Here is a 19581-nt window from a genome sequence, read left to right as displayed (position 1 = left end):
GCTGCAGGAGCACATAGTGGAGATTCTTCTTATATCCATTACCAATCCTCGGGAAGCTCACAAGAAAGAAAGACAGACAGAAGGACAGCAAGCAAGCAAGAAAGAAAGACAGAAAGATAGACAGAAAGAGTATGTGTGTTCTGACAGGGTCTCTAGCTTCTAGTGAGGCTCTCTACTGTGTTTTCCTTTCTCTACAAGTTTATTTGACTGACAGTCTGCCCTCTCTTGTCCCTGCTGTCTCCATAATGTTTGTATCACTGTCTAATGGCCTGTCTGTGAACCCACAATGTCACAATGCACTGTGGGAGTGTGTGGGAGCCTCTCTTTGTGTCTTTTACTATCATATAATATGCGTATGTGTGGGAGAGGATGTACTGTATATGGTCTCATATATGAAGGAATGAGTGTGTTAGTGAGAGAGAGAGAGACACAGAGAGAAAGAAAGACGCTGAGATAGACTGGGTGAGCCTATGTTGTCTGTCTCTCTTGCTGTCTCTCCTTATCAGGCGCACAGTCTGACCAAAGCCAGAGATCCTTGTCAGGTCTCTCTGTCTCCTTCCTGCACGTGATCAGAATGCAGCTGGGAAACGAGGGGAGATCCGAGGAACCTGGCTTTGATTACGAATGCCTCCCCAGCAGTACTGTCCCAGCCTAGGATCAGACCCAGGTGTGTGTGTGTGTGTGTGTGTGTGTGTGTGGATGCCTATGCGTGTGTTTAATACCCCCGCAGAGCCACAGTCACACTGACCTATTTACTCCACCATGGAAATGGCCGAGACCCAGGAAGCACCAACGCAGACCAGACACACCAGAGGCAGAATAGCACAAAGCCCCCATAAAGTCATATCAATACTTTCACATGGAATAGGTTTCACAGCCACTTTTGCTGGCTATAAAAATGGGGGCAGCTGGGCAAAAAAATCTATTGTATTGATTTCTTTACATCCGGATTCATTTCTGGAGTGTGAAAAGCCAATTACACGAGAGGTCACTGTATAGAATTTGATCACCATAGCAAAAGTTCTGTTTTTCAGTTTTTGTTGATGTGTGTGAGTGGCCAGGATTATATGTGTGTGTATATGTGTGTGTGAGGCAGTGGAGGAGGGAGCTAATAGCCTTCACCTTTACGTAACCCTTCTGGGACTTCAAAGGGAGATTAAGAGGGAGAGATGGAGAAGGGCTAACACTTGCTGCATGGCTGCAACCTCCCCATCACACTAAAGCACACAGGGTTGAGCTTCTAAAGAGTTGTTGGTGTTGGGGTCTCATGAGTTAACCCTTATTTGTCCATCGAGGGGGAAAGGTAGCGGATTTCCTCGAGACATCAGAGAATTCTCACGCTTATGATCCACCGCTTTCTGAGGTGTTGACACAAATCACTTTCCCCCGGTGCGCCCTGGGATGGATTGACCAAGAAAAAGAAAAATCACAGTTTCTCACCGCTGTCGGTCCATGCAGAGCAATTTAACCTGAATGCGCCGATTCACAAAAAAACGTACTCTCAATGCGATGCCTTCCCTCTCGCGCTCACACGGGCTCACGCACACGAATCTTACACATGAACACCCTCATGCACATTCATTCACTAAAGAATAGGCCAAGTGAAACACAAGCTCCGAAGCTGCACTGTTATGCAAAAGGGGGGACTGGCTGGGAGTGGGCCTGTAAACACATCACAGACTGTTTTGTCTCTCGCAGTTCAACTGTCGTGGTGAAACAAGCGAGGGATGCCAAGTTAACTCCTTACTATTCATTAATCACTGTCGCAGCGTCCGTGTTACATGAATTCTGGCTGTGCACAATATGTGGAATTGCACAGGGCTGTTCAGGGCCTTTATGGACCATAAAGCAGCCGTCTCTCAACAGTGGCATTTCCTTGCATTCTGAGAAGTGCACTGTACTCTGAGAAGTGAGTGACTGAATAGAAAGTGAAGTTTCCTGAGAGAGGTTTATTCTGGCACCAGTACTCCATAACATGCCCTGGTGGACAGGGACAACAATAGCCAGATCTGAGGGGTCGTAACCCCCTAATTACTGTAGGCCCAGAAGTGCTGACTAGTGCCTGTCAGTGAGGCCTGTGAACGCGGCTACCTGAGCACCAGGTGACGCGGGCCAGGAGCGCTCCAGCACTTGGCATGAAAGAGCCGTGTTATGGCTCTACATCCCATGTTGTCAGCGGCTCCCTGGCCATTTCAGCACCCCAGCGGGACTTCTAGCCTCTTGGCTTTCACCCTATGTCCCTCCTCTCTCTCTCTCTCTCTCTCTCTTTCTCCAGGCTGATCCTGGTTCAGGGAGGGAGGAGAAATGTGGACATCATTTCCCATGTCTGATAGCCATCTGCTCCCTCTCTCAGGTTCTCAGTGGTATACTCTTCTCAGCCTGATCAAGGCCCTTCTGCACCAATTACAGATCACAGTCCTGCCTCCTATGATGATTACCCTGAAATAGAGACCTTATCACGTTGTCAATACAACTCCTGACAGCAGGCAGGCTTTCATCTACAATCTCATCTACACTAGCCAAACATTGTTATATAAGCACAGTATGGGGGATCAAGACCATTGAAACAAAACCCTCTTAAAGATTCAGTCACCCAAAGAAGAGTTTTGAGCTTGGGGTTATTGATTGTGTTGAGGATCCTGAAACTTTTATCCGGTCTTTTTCAACATGGTAAACATTGCAGAAATCCCAGCCCATCAAAAAACCTGTGAAGTCTGGAAGTGGACAAAGTGGTGTGAAGATCGTTGAAGAGCCCACATACACTTGCACCTGAAAATCCCAAATCCACCCCATGGGAAAACTGGGAGGATACAATAAAGGCATATCTGCGTACGAGGGCGCGCCTGCGCGTTCCTGGAGAGCCGTGGGGAAGTTTCCCTGCAAGTTGAGAAAAGACAGAGGACTGGAAACAGCGGAGCGGCAAGTCTCCGGGATAAAAGAGATGCATCAAATAAATTACAGTCATTGAAGCTTATACTTATCGATATTTATAAAATAAAATCTATTCGATCTATTGGATGTTTGTGGAGATACCTCACCGGAGAACTGCAGTCGTCAACGCACAGTGAGTAAAATAAATTGTTCGGATTGTCCCGCAACAGAGACACGAAAATAGCATATAACTTAAATGGAGGTGACACTTTTTGTTAACTTTTACTTTAGGGAAAAATCTACAAAGTTAATTTCACCCAGGTTTACCCACCTAGAATTGACCGAGTAGCATCATAACTAAGGGCTTTTTTTTTATTAAACCAAGTCAGCGTTAATAATGTTGGTGCGAAGTCTCTTAACATTAAACCATTATGATAGTTAAAGTTTTTGTGTCTTGCATTTGCGAGCACGTTTGATTAGTTCGCCAGAAAGCCACATTTTCCTTTACCAGTCAACTCCCAGTTTGGGTCGACAGTTATTTCCACGAGCACTTGAGCAGCAACATTTGTAAACTGTGATTTTTCGCTTGCCAAGATATATAGAGATCACATTAAATGATGGAGGGTGAGATACCCTTTGTCGGTTTTTATAGCGCGCTCATGTGGTATTCTGCGGAACAGCTTGGCAAGCAAGCGCATCTCTTAACGTTGCCAAAGATCTCCAGAGTTGTGATTCACGTAAAGGACGTGAGAGGATGTGTTTTTGACTCAGTCCAAAGCCATGTCATGATTGAACATTTTCCCTAGAATCAGACACCTGAACCTCTGAGTCATTCCTAATTACACCGACTAATCCTGCTTACAACTTGCTGGTGCAAGTGTGTGCAACAAGCTTTCAGATGTGCACCTCCCACAAAGAGAAAAGAATAAATCCACAACTTCTCTAGCACCAAAACAGCTCAGCCTTGTGGTTACCTGTGCATCGCCCTACCTGTATCCTTGCCTGTGGAGTCTTCATTTATTCTAATTAGAAGGGAGAGGGGCAGGCAGCGCCTGGTGGAGGTGTGTGTGCATGCAGTGGAGTGAAACTGAACAGGATGGGACAAGCTGTTCAAACAGCCCAGAGAGAGGGAGAGCTCGTCTTGCACAGCTAGTACTTTCCCAAAAACGCCTTGAACTTCCACTGAAAGTTGAACCTGGGGTTGCATTTTCAGCCCCAACTAGCTGTTAGATCAGCTGATGCACTGAAGTCATGCTAATGAAAGGAGCAGACAGGCCAGGTGTCAGAGAAGCTCACAGGTCAGTTTCAGAATATTCAGCTGAGGTCATCGCCTCGCTTAAAAGAAAACTGTGTGGCTATAGGTTAGTCTGCAACACCTCACTGTTGCGAAACTCATAAGCTGGATCCCATGTCTGCTGGTGTTCAATACAGTTGTCTGAGATTAGAATTTTTGTTGTTGTCTTGTTTCCTAGACTGGAGTGATTGATGGACCTTTGAACTAGATCCCATTGGATACTGGAAAAGACATCCTTGACCGAGCAGAGACTGCCAGCCCACAGACTAGCCCATATAGGGCCACCTGCATCATGCCCCATTATAACTAAACCCTGTCCTACACCCCAATACCCCTCACTCCAAACTCCCAGGCAGCCTCTATGCTCATCAACCTGACAGTGGCCGTCAAGGAGTCCCGTGCCTTTCATGGAACACTGCCTGCCCGCCCCCCCGGTGCCCCTGTTGTCGTGGAAGTGACAGCCATGGAGACGCTCCCCGTCCTGGTCGCCTCTCCACTGCCTCCCCTCGCACCTCCGCCTCCCCCTCCACCACCACCACCTCCACCTCCTCCTCCTCCTCCCCCACCTCCGTCCTCCGCCTCCCCTTTTAGCCGCATGGACAGCGCCCGCAGGAGCCGGCTGAGGAAGCTGAACTGGGAGCGCATCCCCAAAGAGAAGGTGGAGGGGAGGAAGAGCGTGTGGAGCGGGGCGGCCACGGGCGAGGACGAGTTCCCCATAGACCTCCATTCTCTGGATGAGCTGTTTGGGCAGAAGGACAGTAAGCCTCAGGGCAGAGGCAGCACCCTGAGGCGCCGGTCTGTTCTGCTGCGCTGCAGGTCTCCGCAGGACAGCACAACGGAGCAGGTCAGAGGGCGGGATGGCACTGAAATGTTTTTCATTTCAAGACAAAACATAGATAGTGAAAATGAGTCACTCTTTGTCCTGTTGATCAAAGTGTCTTTCCTTGTTTGTCTCTTCACAGATTTCCCTATTGGACTCCAAGCGCAGTATGAACATTGGAATATTTCTACGTCAGTTCAAGATGTAAGCCTCTATATTACTACTAACTATCTGGCACACTTGAACAATTGCAGGTGTCAGACACAAAGTTATTGCCACCACGCGGTCCTTTAGTTTGCCCTTGCTTGAGGTCATACGCCATCAGTCAAAAGTGCCATTAGTTTTAAGAGCAGGAAACAGAAGTGTGCAGAATTGTGCCCAGGGGAAGAGTACCTTGCACTTGAGATGGACTGGAGAGTGTTGCCTTATGTCAAAGAGAGGTGTGTGTGTGTGTGTGTGTGTGTGTGTGTGTGTGTGTGTGTGTGTGTGTGTGTGTGTGTGTGTGTGCGTGCGTGGGTTTGTGTCAAAAGTGTGAAGACTTGTCAAGAGAGGGGATGTCTGAGGCTGGGGAGAGGACAGAGCATATTGGAGGGGACAGGTGCAGGGGAGGTGGCACCCGGAGCAGCTGGGCTGGAGCTCTTAAAGCAGGACGGTGGGTGAGGGGCCGGCTGTAGACAGTCACCCTAGGAGTCTGAGTTGACACCTGCTGACACCCTTAAAGACTGTCTAATGTAAAAGCCACCCCCTACAGAGACAGACCCCACTGGAGGCTTGTCGTATTCATCCATCCTCTAAAGCCTCTTCAGCATGTTTGCCTGGCTCAAACAAAGTTGGAGTTTTTGTAATGAATAGGGATGTTTCGTAATAGCTCAGTCATCTGAACTATTTTTTTTAACTTTGGAAATCATGACCTATGTGATTTATGCAGATATAAATTGAGAGACAGAGAAAGGGAAAAGGCCTGTGCTGAGCTGGTATGTTGTCATGCCCGCACGGGCACATGAAAGTTCATGGAGACTCAATTGTGCGCATCTTAATTGAAGAGCAGGTCTCTCTAAACTAGATTTGTCAGGACTTGTAGGGGAAAGCCATTATGTGAGAAGAGCCTCTTCTGCACACAAGCATTTGTCTTGTTGGGAGCTTATTTGCCTTCTGCTATGATCAAGCAGATACTGTTGAAATATGGGTGTAGTTTTCTGTTTTGGCAGACACCAATGTGCGAGCACTCACTTCCTTACCTTTGCATTATGTTCTATTATTAGTTGTGGGCTGTTCAATTCAGTATTTTGCTTTCAATAGAACTACTGTGGACAACAAAACCGAAGACTGTTAAACCACAGGTCCTTTGTTAAAACTTTGCCTATGAAAGTGCCTATGAAAATGAAAGAGTGAAAGAGTGACTCATTCTCAATCCACTTTTGATGTTTGCCTCTTCTGACTTAGGTCTGGAACTGTGAGAGGTGCTGAGTGAGAGGAATATGTTGGGGAATAAAGGCTATACACAGTAGCGCACACATAATGGGGTATGAGTATGTGAGATGTAAGAGTGATGAGGGGGAGGGGAGAGGATAATGGAGTAGAGGACAGATGTGTCACTGTGAGGAAGTGAGGCAGAGGTCAAACAGTCAGGGGCAGCTCACTTTCTGGTCTTTCAAATCACACCTTGACATCCAAGGCCCTTGGTTTCAGACATTTTCTGTGTGTGTGTGTCTGCCTTTATTTGTTCAGTGGATATGCCACACTGCGTCGCCAGCGTGGCGTCAAACCCCCCCCCCTACCCCCAACAATTGGGCTGATAAGAAGGGGATAAGCCTCAATGTGTGATCATGGTCCAACAAAGCTGATGGCGCTCATTACACACCATGATCTGAGTAATAGTTTAAAGGAGTTTTTTTTTACGTGGGTGTCATGCTTATTATTTTTCCTCACTTCTTTAAACCTGTGAATCAGTGATGGATTACAGCTCTGTCCCAGGTAGCCCCATTGCATGTTAAAGGTGGCTGTCATACCAAAGATTAGCATGTTGTCGTTTTTTTCCACAGGCCTGCTAAAGAGATAGTGGAAGATATCAGGCAGGGTGCTGGCGAGCGCTACGGAGCGGAGAAGCTAGCGGAGCTCTGCAAATTGCTGCCCGACAACGAGGAGGTAAAGTGCTGTATGTCCTCTCTGGCATAGAAATACAGCAGTGACAACCCCTCCGCCCCTCCCCCTCCTCCTACCCATCATCTGGCTCTGATTTAGCATGATCAAAAGTTTGCCATTACACCATACCGTCTGATGTGGAGTGTTTCCTGACAAGGCCCACGCTGAAAGATATTGGAATTGACTGTTAACGGCATGTTGGGTTTTAGTATTCCAGATTTTTCCTCTTGTCGAAGCTGCTTTCCAGATTTTTACTTATCATCTGTTCTCTCTCAGGAGTCCCGCCTGAGGAGGTTCAATGGGGAGCGGAGCTGGCTTGGAGAGCCCGACCTCTTCCTGCTGCTGCTAGTGGAAGTCCCCAGGTACACCCCGCCTCAGCTTGGATAACATTACCAAGTGTATCCCCAATACTTTTGACTCATTCTTTGTTTTTAGCCACAAATTCCAGCTTGATTACAGCTTTGGTGAATCTGTCTTTTCTCCTCTTACTGTTGTGACTCATAGCAGACTCTCCTGCTCATGCACGCATGCGCACACACTCAGTGCAGATTCACTGCTTTTTCGCTTTGTGCTGACATGTGCTTGTTTAACTGATGATTGATCAGCCTTTGCTTTTCCTCTCCATCATCACTCACCCCTCTCGCTCCCTCCCTCCTCTATCTATTCATCCATCCATCCTTCTCTTTCCTCCATTAGTTTTCGGCTGCGTCTGGATGCCATGATCCTGCAGCAAGAGTTTGACCCTGCTGTGACCTCTCTGTGTGTGGCAGCCAGATGTCTGAGGGAGGCGGCCAGAGGTAAAGTAACAGCAGGGAGCTACGCCTGCTCACCACTACTATATAGCTTGTCCATTTTGCCCTTTTAAGTGTTCCTATTTAGGTTTAGTGTAGTGTGGTGAAGTTTAGACCCAGAATACAAATGGCATAACATGATTAGCATTCAGGATGACTTACTACATAGAGGGTATGTAGTAGATAGTTTTAGAGTCACCTGCTATCAATACAAATGTTTGTACACAAGCCAGCTTTAATGTCAGAGCTCTTCAAAACAAAAGTTGCTGACTCTTTGCAAGGGTGGCCCTGATGTCAACTACTCAAAGATCGTATAACAACCTTGAGACATGAAAGATCATACTGAATCTTTGTCTTTCACTCTCCCAGAACTGCTGAGCTGTCCTGAATTGCACTCCATCCTTCGTTTGGTGCTGAAAGCAGGGAACTATATGAATGCTGTGAGTGCCTCCTCTCTTTTTTATTTATTTTCTTTTCTTCAACCCAACAGATAAAAGCAGGAACGGTCCTTTATCTGTGTACAATGACCCGGGCGTAAGGGGTCTGGGTGTGTGTTCAAGAGCGTCACTCTGACTATGCACCTGGGTTTTGTAACATTGTTTGTTTAAAGACGTCACATGTTGTGTGAATATGTTAGTCTGACCTTGTGCGTCGCCTTTCAGGGTGGATATGCAGGGAATGCTGCTGGTTTCCGAATTTCATCACTACTCAAACTGGCCGACACCAAAGCCAACAAGCCGGGCATGAATCTACTGCATTTTGTTGCTATGGTAAGATCTGAGATTTAGTTGTGATAAAAGAACATCCCGTAATACTCTGCAGATGCAGAAGGAAGCAAACACACAGGAGTAAAAAAAACACAGTTCACTTCCAAACTTCTTTTGTTGGGGGGGGGGGGGGGGGGGGGGGGTGAAGTGGGTGGCGTACCCCGTTGTCAAAAGAAGTCAAATGCATCCCCTGGTCAACTATAGAATTGAGGGTAAATGTAAGGGAAAACCGCAATTTACTTGACTGCCAACTCACTTTTCAAATTTGAACAGTACTCTCTTTATGAAGTGAAAAGGGATTTGTTAAAAGCCAGGCCTCCAGAGTATAAAAAGCTGTTTATATATGGTTGGCTTAAAACAAGTTTTTGAAATTTGTTTTAACAGTTTAATGCAAGACGCGATCTCATTCTGACTACAAATTGTTTAGAGTAGAGTAGCCACTCAAGACCCTCAAGCCAGACTGTCCCACAGTAGATATGATTTCGTCAGCATTAGCAAATGACGACTTGATTCTTTAGAAACAATAGCTGGATAAGCATTTGTCTTTGTCTCCGCAGGAAGCTGTGAAAAAGGACCAGAGTTTGCTGTCATTTCCCAGCCAACTAGGCCATGTTGGCTCCGCCTCCAGGTCAGTCACTTCCCAAACATGGATCCCATCACGTCAAATAATGATTGAGGCTCGGGGAATATACAAGCCCTGCCTAATAACATAAATACACCCCAACTGACTGCTAAAACACAAGTTGTAATGTAAATCTATTGCGTCCTTGTATCAGAACTAGGAGCCCAGCTGTTAGCAATAGCTAGCTGCCTGAGTGAAAGTGGGTCATGACAACATTGATATTCCAAGCCAATATTTTAGCTCTGCTGGAGAGTTTGCATGCTATGTTTCTATTACCTTTCTTCCATGCTCTAGGTGCTGACTGTTAACCTTTTGAAATTCTAAAGCATGGGAATGCTTATGTTATTAAGAAAAGTAAAGGATAACACGCACACCATTGCGCTCTCTTTTGTGGTGCTAACCCTTTGTGGTGGTAATTGCTCCCCATGAAGTTCCAAGTCCATATAAAACAAGTTAATTCCTGCACACACAGGATAATTAATTTTCAATTTCAGTTGTAAGATCTTGATGTCGACTGAAAATAAATTAATGCAGAAGTATTCCTATGTGTGTAGGAGTTAACTTTTTTTCCATAATGATGATATTACTATAATTGTGTATTGTCCCCTCATTCTCTCCAGGTTGTGTGAGGAGTCTGTATTGGAGGACTTATCGAAGTTACAAAGCAGAGTGGTGGCCCTCAAGGTCAACATCCAGACTGAGGCAGAGATTCAACAGCAGACACAGCCTTTCCTGGAGGTATAAAACACTGTTTAATGAACTACAACTTAATCTAGAGGTTAAACATGACAGCCAATCCCTGATCAAAACTTTAACCTAATGTATTTTATGGAGACTAGTAAATTGGTGCAAGAATATAAACTGTGGAGCAGTTGTGTCAACAAATGAGTAAAATATGTTTTCCATTTGTGTGCAGGTGGCTGAGGAGCGCCTGAAGGAGGCGGAGGATGAGGTGGAAGGCATGAGGATGTCTAGTCAGGCTCTGGTGGAGTTCTTCTGTGAAGACGACAGCACCTTCAAACTAGAGGAGGCTTGTAGGGTCTTCCAGTCATTTTGCCATCGCTTCCAAAAAGCTGTCCAGGTTAGATCTATAGATGGATGCAAATGTCTATTCATTCAAAAAAATATACTTTTTCATAGATAATTAGACACTTAGATTGGACACATCACTGAGGTTCATTGTCAAATGATTCTCTCCCTGTTCCACAGGAAAATGCAGAGCGGGAGCTGAAGGAACAGAAACGGCTTGAGCGTGCACGTGAGATGGGGGAAAAGCGTCGCTCTTTGGCTGTTTGTACGGGGCTGGAGCTGGGCCTGAGCCTTGCCAGAGAGCCCCACTGTCAGGAGAACCAGGATGACCTGGAGAGACTCCTAGAGAAGAACTTGAGCCACACTTGGAGCCGACGCAGCCTGAGGAGCTCTGAACCCCGCAGACACTCCCAGCACCTCCAAAACTACACCACCCACCTCCAGAACACATCCACCTTCAAGGCCTTCCCAGAGCTGGGCAGCAGTCCAACTTCAGCCAGTTACCACCATAACAATTCTTCTGACCACGAGACCACCACTGTGCTTTGTAGTTCCCCAGAGACTGACCGCACAGCCTCCCCCAGTGAGCAGGGAATAGCTCTGGGTAGGGAGAGCAGGGCCCAGCCCAGCCAATACCAAGCAGCCAACCAGACCATGGAAGCAGTTCAGGTCTCACACATTGCTACGTTTAGCCATTCTGAGCATGGACTTGCCTTCAAGGTCACGCAACAAAGACCTGACACCATTTCTTATGTGCCGCAAAGCCAATATGACTTCACTACAACACAAACATGTGGACTTAAAAAAGAAGTAACTCAAATTCCACATGAACATATGGCTTCAATGACCACTGAATCTTCATCCAGCTCCTGTACAAACTCTGCTGCTGTAACCGCTACTGCTGCCCTCCGTGTTAAAAGCCAGAACTCAACTCGTAAACACAGGTTTGGCCTGCCAGTGACAGACAGTAATCGCCTTCTTCAGACCAAGTCTAACGACTCTTCAGTTAATGAGTCGGCACCAAACCCTGTTCATACTACTGGAATACACTCTCATAGTGACACCAGGGCCAGGACTTTAACGTACCAGCCTTCTGAGAGCCAATCAGTATCATCCATAGATGCTCCAGATAGCTTCCAATCACAACCACAGGAGAGAGAGGTAACAAGCGGGTCTACCATTACATCTAGTGCTGTCCATTTGATGCATTTGCCTGAAGGAGGGCTAACAAAACAGGCAGACACAGAAGCGGCCTCCACACCTGTGGAAGAGAACTGGATGCCCTCCAGTCTACCAGATCTTAGCCATCCACGGGCAGAGGAGTACTCAGACCTGCCAAATCCTGAGAGGGAAATGGCAAGGTCATACTCTCGTGTGGGCGAGACACTGGAGTGTCACACTCTGGTGAAAGGCCTCCGATCCTATGACGCCCTGTCACCCCCAACCTCCCCACTCCCAAGACCCGCACCGAGCCTCTGTTCCAAGTGGAGGAAAGAGAGGGAGGTTGACCTTCGGGAGGGGACATCTCCAGGGTCGCCAACACCAAAGGAGGAGACCCGAACCATGAAGACCCCTGTGCGTAGTGGAGTTGGCACCAAGAGGGGACTTGTGTCACGCGCAGGACCTTCCAATAGCACAGGTATTCCCAGGGTGCGCTCCAAAACTGAACCTTCAAGCGGACTCCCAGCCCCTACAGACCAACCCACTCCTCCTCGCCCCACTCGCCTGTCTGCTCCTCGCAGCATATCCATGCGCTCGTCTCCTATCACACGGCCCGCCAGCATTCAGGCAGAGGTGAAACGAAGTAATAGTGCAAGGGAGAGGGCACAGACTGGAAGTGAGCCACAGACTCCGGGAAAACCCAACCTGACCCGAAGGACCTCAGACAGATCTCTCCCAGAGAAAGTCTCAGGCAGCACCCAGACAGCCTTCATTAGAGGCACCCCTCTCCGTGTGTCTAAACGACTTGCCCCGAACTCTGAGACTCCCTCCCAGCCTCGCGCTGCCCACAGCCCATCCTCTGCCACAGCCAAGACCATCCGCACAGCTGTCATATCTGCAGCCCGAAGCAAAACTGCCAAGACGACAAGCACAAATGCCCCGGCCGCTAGCTCTAAAATCCCTGCAGCTACGCGCATTCCTGGTCCCAAAATGCCTCGCCCCACTACAGCTCCACCACCACTGTGGAGGTGATGGAAGTTAATAGGTGCCTTCAGTTCATCAGTTGTACTCCGCAGTTTGTTCACACCTTTCGTGCCTTAACGGACTAGGGTCTACAGTATATATATGCGGGTATTAATGAACTGCGTCATCAGTCCATCTTTTGGTCCCTGTTCAGGTCTTGTTCTATTTCAACTCTAGTTCAGCTTTTATAAAATGTGTATGTTGTAGAGTTCTAGAAAGGTGATGGGGACCTGCATTGTGAACAACAGGGCCACTTCAACTCATCTGTTTTCACCCACTGACTTGTTTTCTGCACACAGAAAAGTAGTTGCTCTACATCCTACCTCCATACACATCTATTTGTGTCCTGTGCAGGCAATAGGGCACTACAACCCATCTTCAGCAGTTCTCCATATGAACACTTATGTTATTTCATCTAAGTAAAATGCCTTCAACCAAGTGAACTCCACTCTGTGCCTAGCCATTACTGCTAGTGTGCTTTGTAAGAACTGTAATTCATGGAATTGTTTCAGTCACAGTGGTGTAGAAAAAAAAAGAACATATTCCTGTTGTTGTTTTTTAGCAAGTTGTCAAATTGTCCAAACATTTTGAATACTGTGACCCTTTGGCTGAGTGATCATTGTGTTCTCTCTTGGCTGTTTTTAGTCCAAACTGCAATCGGTATGATATTGAACTGTTCATCCTCATTTTGAGAGGCCTCATCATTCTGATGCACTTTACAAACTGATGAAGAGGCTGCGTGGAGATGATTACTGTAATTCTTCTTCTGTCATTTTGTTTCGTTTTTTTATCAAAAGATCCTATAACTTAATTGAATAGCATTGGTTGTTATTCACTGCAATGTGTGAATTTGTAAATAAGAGAAGATGAAATAAAGACGGTAATCAGAATAGTAGTGCAGTCTGTCTCTGAGAAAGCGCTCATCAGTTGAGTTCAATTTTAAAAAGTACCTACTGGGTATATGCAGCTGTTCTCCATTTTTGTATTGTTCTTCATGTGCACACTTTGCAATATTTGAAGGTTTTGTCATTCTCTTAAACACACACAGCCTGCAGATGGTCATGTCAGAGTCCGCTTAGAGAGCTTTCATTTTCAAGGCCTTTACGCTTCATCGTCAGCTGCTGCTCTAGCACCTCATTGTCCTCTGCCTTACAACTCCTCTCTATGTCTCCCTTACTTTTCTCTCCCTCTCCTCCCTGCTCTCCCTCTTACTGCATCTCTTGACACAGTCACCCCCCTCACCCCCTGTTGTCATGGAGATGCTACAGGCATCCCGGGGAATCTCCTGGCAGAATAGTGAGGTGCAAGGGTTGGGGTGGAGGGTGACTGTGGGTGTAGGGTCCCAGTGGGAAATCTCTCTTTATAGGCCACAGTGACGCCAGAACCTCTTGGGAAAGGCAATAAACTGGTGCCTCTTTGTGTTCTTGAGTGTCCGGTTGTCGGTCAGCGCTGGCCTCTTAACCTGCTTCAGTGTATAGAGGTGACATCATCAACGGGTCTCCAGGGGTGCAGGCCAGAGTAGTCTAAAGTGATCCTTCTTTTAGTTGCCGTCATGTTTTCTGCACCGATCTGAAAGCACTGGCTTAGTGAGAATAATGACTTGTCTGAAGGTGAATAAGTGATATATGGGCTTTAAGACCAGTGCCGACCAAAGAGAGGGGATGAGGTCAAAAACACTGGCGACAAGATTGTTTTATGGCCTGTTTGTGTGCAATATATGTATGCAGGATCCTGTGGCATTTAGTGGTGTAAGACCACTAGCAAGTAGCAAGACCAACAGAAAAGGTAAGGCCAAAGCAGAAAGTCTTTATCCATCAATCCAGTCTCTTGAATGTCCAGGAAATTCTCCCATTGTGGGCAGTGTTTACATGTTAGATGGAAAGCTGGTTTAGGGAAGCCTTTTCTAGAAGGTGTCACTTTTGAGAGACAGCTTATCATTAGCATTGATTAAAGAAGCAAGTGCAATGCTTGTAGTCATGAGGTCACATTTTTGGACAATGAAGTCATCCTTTAGTCCAACTTCGATCATATTTCTACACTATGGAGGTGAATCAGTGTATCTTGTGAAACAAGAAGTGTTGTTTATCAGTGGTGGAATCAACACCAACAGAAGGTAAGCAGAAAGTCTGCATCCATGAACCGATCCCGTGCTGTTCGCTTGCATGGAAAAAACATGCAACCTTATGACTCAATTTATTTTTTGAATTGTTAGGGGCCATCATTCAATTCGGCATAGCCTACAACAGTGGTTCTCAACCTGGGGTCCGGGGACCACCAGGGGTCCTTGATGGGATTCCCAGCAAATTAATGAATTATTAAACTTCACCATTATTTCATTTACAAGAAGTTAATACAATTATTGAATGTAGAAGAATGACTATTTTGATCATAGTTTCACTGTTATCTCTCTACCTACAATACAGATAGTCATGGGATTCTGGACAAAATCATATCTAACAATAAAAATATTCACAGATTTGGGTCAGAGAGACAAAATCTCATCAAATGGGTGTCCGTGGCTCTATGGAGTAAATTAGGGGCCCTAAATATGAAAAAGGTTGAGAATCACTGGCCTACAAGATCTACCAAGCAGCACACATTTGAAAAAAAATTCAACTTTTAGAGCTCATTGGCGTATCCCTACACTATACATCATGTTCTTCCACCATATTAGCGTAGCGAGCAGTAAGAATTGAGTGTAAAAGCTGAGAATATGTGCTGTTTGGCGGATCATATAAATGAACAGTAGACAGAACAAACACAGGGTCAGGTCGTGCTTTTTCCTGCTTTTGTGGAACTGGAAATTGGTGGTAACATTAGAAAAATCATCGGGCATTAAAATGGCTTAGCAGTGCCATCTAGTGTCACACAAACGACTGTGGTAAAACAAAACTACAACTACCATTTTGCAGTGTACTTCTACGTCGAAGTTACGTAATGGACAGCTCCCCGGATGCGGCTGTGATTGACTGTACGAGGCAAAAAGAGATCGAAAGCTAAGTGGCGGTAAGTCACAAAATCCTTAAAATTTCACTGTTATTGCAAACCACTAATTCAGACTCGTAGACTGGAATACAATATATTTTTTAAGAGTAACTGGTAGGTTTTTGTGGGGCCAGGAAGAGATTTTGTTGAGAATTTGCTAGCAAGTTAACTTTCAACTTGTTTGCTAACTAGCTAGCTAGCTTGGTAGCCACCAAATGCGCTAGTTCCTTAGCTTGATGCTATCACCGTTAGCTAGTTGGGGAACGCCTAGTAACTTGGGACCATTAATGATCAATGCGAAATAATTGACGCCAATAGTTTATTGTCTCACGGTTGACTTAATCGTACCATTTCGATCAGATTTCAGCTCATAAGCAAACTTTCAAAGAGATAAACGGTAACGTAACTCATCTACCTAATGTTACGCCGATCAGCTAACGGTGGTTAGTTCGTTTGCTAAACTGAGGCAAAAGCTGTTTCACAGTATAAGCTGTCGTCGTAAGGTTGCTGCCCAAATGTTGTAACTTTTGTCATTTAGTGTTTATTAAATGAATCCTCTTATCGCCAGCAATATAAAGCTTACTCTAGCATCACTGAGCATGGACACTATAGTTGATATTTACCCAGGTGTCCTTTCTCAGTTCTCAGGTGCTGCAGCCCCAGTGGTCGTAGGCAGGATGCAGACCATAAAGTGTGTGGTGGTGGGTGACGGGGCAGTGGGTAAAACCTGCCTGCTCATCTCCTATACCACCAATGCCTTCCCTGAGGAGTACATTCCCACCGTGTTCGACAACTACAGTGCCCAGATGAGTGTGGATGGACGCACTGTCAGCCTCAACCTGTGGGACACGGCCGGCCAGGAGGAGTATGACCGCCTGCGCACCCTCTCCTACCCCCAGACCAATGTCTTCATCATCTGCTTTTCCATTGGCAGCCCCTCCTCCCACGCCAACGTCAGGCACAAGTGGCACCCCGAGGTGTCCCACCACTGCCCCAACGTGCCCATCCTACTGGTGGGCACCAAGAGGGACCTGAGGGGCGACGCAGAGACGGTGAAGAAGCTGAAGGAGCAGGGCCTGGCTCCTACCACCCAGCAGCAGGGCAACGCCCTCGCCAAGCAGATCGGGGCTGTCAAGTACATGGAGTGTTCTGCTCTTCTGCAGGAAGGCGTCAGAGAGGTGTTTGCTGAAGCCGTGAGGGCAGTGTTGTACCCGGTCACGAAAAAGAACACCAAGAAGTGTGTGCTGTTGTAATGAACGGTTCCCGGACTTGGACTGTGGAGGGGGATGATGGAGATGCACAGATGCAAAGGAAGGCTGAGGAAGGTCGTCATCTAGCTGCCTCCGCCCCGCCTCCACCAGTGTAGACTTTTATTTCAGCTCCTTTGTTACTCCTCTCTTCCTTATTCATCTCCTGGAGGATTTCATTCCATTGCCATCTTCACCAAAGTGACTAAGCCAAAATGGGGGCAACAGACTGGATCTCCTCTCTCTTTCTTGGACTCTCACATTTTAACTTTTGATATTTACACCTTTTTTTTTCTTCAATTTTACATCTGTTCTAGATTAATAGTTTCTCTGCTTTGCCTTATAAAATCTCATGCTGATCATGGTTGTCACAAGCCATAATAACAACAAAAACAACCAACCAAGCTACCCTGTTTGACTGGAGAGAAGAGATCTGCCTTTGTTCAGGTGGAGAAATAATGACTACCTCATACTCTCACCTAGGTTGCATCTCATTAGTCTCGAGCAACTTCACCACCTAGATGCTTTGAATTGCAGATTTAGATGTAATAAACAGCAAGCAGAGGGTGAACAACTGTTAATTTCAAGCAACTTGGGTCCAGACAAGGTGTGATGTCTCCCGGGCAAATGCCAGTTCCCCTTAATCAGTGTGCACAGATTAGAGGTTAAACTCCTTAGAGCCGCAGTTCCTCCTGTGCTCAGTGTGGCATGTTAGAGCTGTCTGGCAGGCTGCCCTACCGGCCTCTTGCGCTGCTCTCTCACTGCCACGCATGGAGGAGCCAGTAGGCCTTTGAAGATAAGCTGGCACCATTAAAAGCAGCCGACCGTTTGCCCTCTCCAGTAATGGAGGAGCAGGTGTCCGTGAGGCTCAGCCAAATTAACCCCCATTGGTACTGGATTCCTCGAGCTGTCATAGTCAGGAAGTCTCTGGTTGTAGTACAACTCTCCTCTGTCTACGTCTTACATGCCAGGCTCACACCGAGTGCCGTTAAAACCATGCCTAAGAATAACTTTTTGACAGGGTAGGGTCATACAGTGACTGCATTTTGACTAATTATGTTGAATTTACTCTGTAAATTGTTTTTTTCCTCAAATGTTTTTAACCCATGATGAGTGTGGTCACGGCCAAAGTTGAATATTTTTTTGTGTCATAGCCTATGTTTATTTGATCAGTAAGATATGTTTGTGTTTTGTAGTTAATACTCAGATTTGATAAACCATAACTCTCCCTATGTCAATTACATTATTGCCTTACATTTTTCACGCTCGACAGGTTATGACCTCTACATAATTGATTCCTTATTGCATATAGTGCCATAAGTTTTAACTGGCTTGTGCTAGGCTATATACTACTTTTCCTTAATTGTGTTGGTTAGCTGAATATCATTCCATCTTGAAGGAAGCACAGTGTGATAACCGCCTTGTAGCTTGGTGGTAATTAAAATTTTCTACCTTGTAACAGCAGTTTAGCTACAATGTCTAAGGAGCCTTTTACTTGGTCAGGTGCCTTATCTAAACCAAAGACCGTAGCAACGCTCCGCTATCAAACCCAAAGGTTCTTATTATAGTGCCATGAGACCTTTTATACGTTTGATACAGGGTGAACCAACTCTGGTTTTGGTTTCATATTTTTTCAGAAGCTTTATGCAATATTTCCTGCCAATAAACACACTCTCCTGGCCCTCCATATAACACACAGGTGCTAAACTGACATCTTGCGCAGCACGTCTGTGTGCATTTTGTGAAATGGAGCGCTTGTGGCCCACATCTCTTACCGGGTTGTGGTTTACATCCCTGCATCGCACTGCTGCAGTGAGGCCAAGGCTTACAAGCATAACTGACACATAAGTGTGGCAAGAGCTCTGTCGGTGGAAAGTGCCTTGCCCCGATCTTTGAGGATTTTTATATAGTTTTATGAAATATTTTTTTAAGTGATAAATGGTTGCTTATTTGTGCCCACAACTGCCAGTAATAACAGTAAGCATTTTACCATATTGTTTTGTCAGTTATTTTCATTTATTCATGTGAATGAGGCATATTATTATAAGTAAACCTAGATTGTGGCCTGTGTAAAGTATAGAAAAACTGAAGCGTTGACACGACCGGTAGGTTTTGTGTAACAACAATAATGCGGTTTGTCTGAGATCTGCCGAAAGAAGTATGAGAATTTCCCAGATAAGAATGACTGTGTGGAGGGGTGAATGTAAGTGCATGATGTGTCCAACTGTCAACTGTGGTGAGCTTGTTTTTCTGCCATGTCCTGATTTCACTCAGATAATGCTGTTGAAGTGGAACATACACCTGTGGGCTCTCTTTGTCTGTGTCCCGGAGCTGTCCGTATGCTACCGTGTGCGTGGTACTACACTTTTACACTGGGAACTTGATTTGTAGAAATCTATTTGTAATTGTTTTATATATAACAAAAGCATATTTGTATAAATGAACTAACAGTGAGATGATTTTAAATTATGCCAAATAAAATGGTGGTTAAACCCAAGCAGTGTATCTTTTATTTAATTAATATGATGGGTTTGCACCACATGTATAAAAGATTCAGACTTGAAGAACTCTAGTAGACATTATTAGCACATTACCGCATAGCTGGATGATGATGAACGAATAGTCATGCTGAGATGAAAACTAAACCTGAGTCACACACGTACACAAAGCTGCTCGTTCTGCCTAGGGAGACCACAGTATATTCCTGTATCATACAGTACTTAGCAGTTAAACCCATTTCATTACCATTCCTGAACACTAGATGGACACAGACCTCTAACTTAACTCCACATTAGCCAGAATGAGTGCCATTCTTCACGGCCAATTTTT

At 45.8% G+C, this 19581-nt stretch overlaps 2 protein-coding genes across 2 annotated transcripts; both read left to right on the top strand.

Moving 5' to 3' along the window:
- The first annotated feature begins 4526 nt into the window (after window positions 1-4526).
- fhdc2 (FH2 domain containing 2) lies at window positions 4527-13415 on the top strand. The gene is made up of 11 exons (XM_071923068.2): window positions 4527-5009; window positions 5128-5189; window positions 7028-7130; window positions 7404-7489; window positions 7824-7924; window positions 8288-8358; window positions 8581-8688; window positions 9243-9313; window positions 9928-10045; window positions 10224-10388; window positions 10517-13415. The coding sequence occupies exons 1-11, from the start codon at window positions 4527-4529 to the stop codon at window positions 12527-12529; spliced, it is 3381 nt and encodes a 1126-aa protein (XP_071779169.2). The 3' UTR covers window positions 12530-13415.
- A 2061-nt stretch (window positions 13416-15476) lies between these two features.
- Window positions 15477-19249, top strand: rhogd (ras homolog gene family, member Gd). The gene is made up of 2 exons (XM_071923017.2): window positions 15477-15526; window positions 16147-19249. The coding sequence occupies exon 2, from the start codon at window positions 16183-16185 to the stop codon at window positions 16756-16758; it is 576 nt and encodes a 191-aa protein (XP_071779118.1). The 5' UTR covers window positions 15477-15526; window positions 16147-16182; the 3' UTR covers window positions 16759-19249.
- Window positions 19250-19581: the final 332 nt, after the last annotated feature.

Source organism: Centroberyx gerrardi, chromosome 16, assembly GCF_048128805.1.
Source record: "Centroberyx gerrardi isolate f3 chromosome 16, fCenGer3.hap1.cur.20231027, whole genome shotgun sequence".
Taxonomy (NCBI): Eukaryota; Metazoa; Chordata; class Actinopteri; order Beryciformes; family Berycidae; genus Centroberyx; species Centroberyx gerrardi.
The sequence above is the reverse complement of the archived record's forward strand: the minus strand, read 5'-3'. Positions and strand labels throughout refer to the sequence as shown.